Source organism: Alligator sinensis, unplaced genomic scaffold (genome assembly GCF_000455745.1).
Source record: "Alligator sinensis unplaced genomic scaffold, ASM45574v1 scaffold94_1, whole genome shotgun sequence".
In the NCBI taxonomy this organism is placed as follows: domain Eukaryota; kingdom Metazoa; phylum Chordata; order Crocodylia; family Alligatoridae; genus Alligator; species Alligator sinensis.
In genome coordinates, this window is record NW_005842073.1 from 317,122 (window position 1) to 317,476 (window position 355).

Genomic DNA, 355 nt, shown 5'->3' on the forward strand with positions numbered 1-355 from the left:
GGCTCCTCCTGCCTCCTGCCCAGGCCAGCTCTGGCAACTACGCACCCCGCAGCCCCGGCCTGGCCCCAAAGCACCCCCAGCTCTGCGCAGGAACTTACCCGTGCCTCCGTCCACCACGCATGCGGGCAGGACACGGGCCATGCTGCAGCTCCGCCAGCCACACACTGGGGGCAAGGGGCACAGCCAGAGAAGAAGCTGCATGCACTGTCCCCAGCTCGTCTAATCAGGCACAGCTGGGGCAGCCCCACGCTGCGCAGCCCTTGGGGCAGCGGCGGCAGGACCCGGCTCACTGATGAGCCCGGCCCTGCGTAAGTAAGCAGATCCCCTCCCCTCGCTGCCGGCTGGGACCCACGGG

General features: G+C 69.9%; 1 protein-coding gene across 29 annotated transcripts in view; it reads right to left on the reverse strand.

Annotated features, from left to right (window-relative positions):
• The window catches only part of LDB3 (LIM domain binding 3), a 217,764-nt gene that overhangs the window by 149,403 nt on the left and 68,006 nt on the right, over positions 1 to 355 (reverse strand). Inside the window, exon 1 of one of the 29 annotated variants that reach the window (XM_025204223.1) lies at positions 99 to 268. The exons of 27 other annotated variants lie outside the window; for them this stretch is intronic. In XM_025204223.1, coding sequence (XP_025060008.1) covers positions 99 to 121 — 23 coding nt within the window. In that variant the 5' untranslated portion in view covers positions 122 to 268. Of the gene's footprint in view, positions 1 to 98; positions 269 to 355 lie in introns of those variants that run through there. One more of the 29 variants, XM_025204237.1, reaches the window with a different exon arrangement.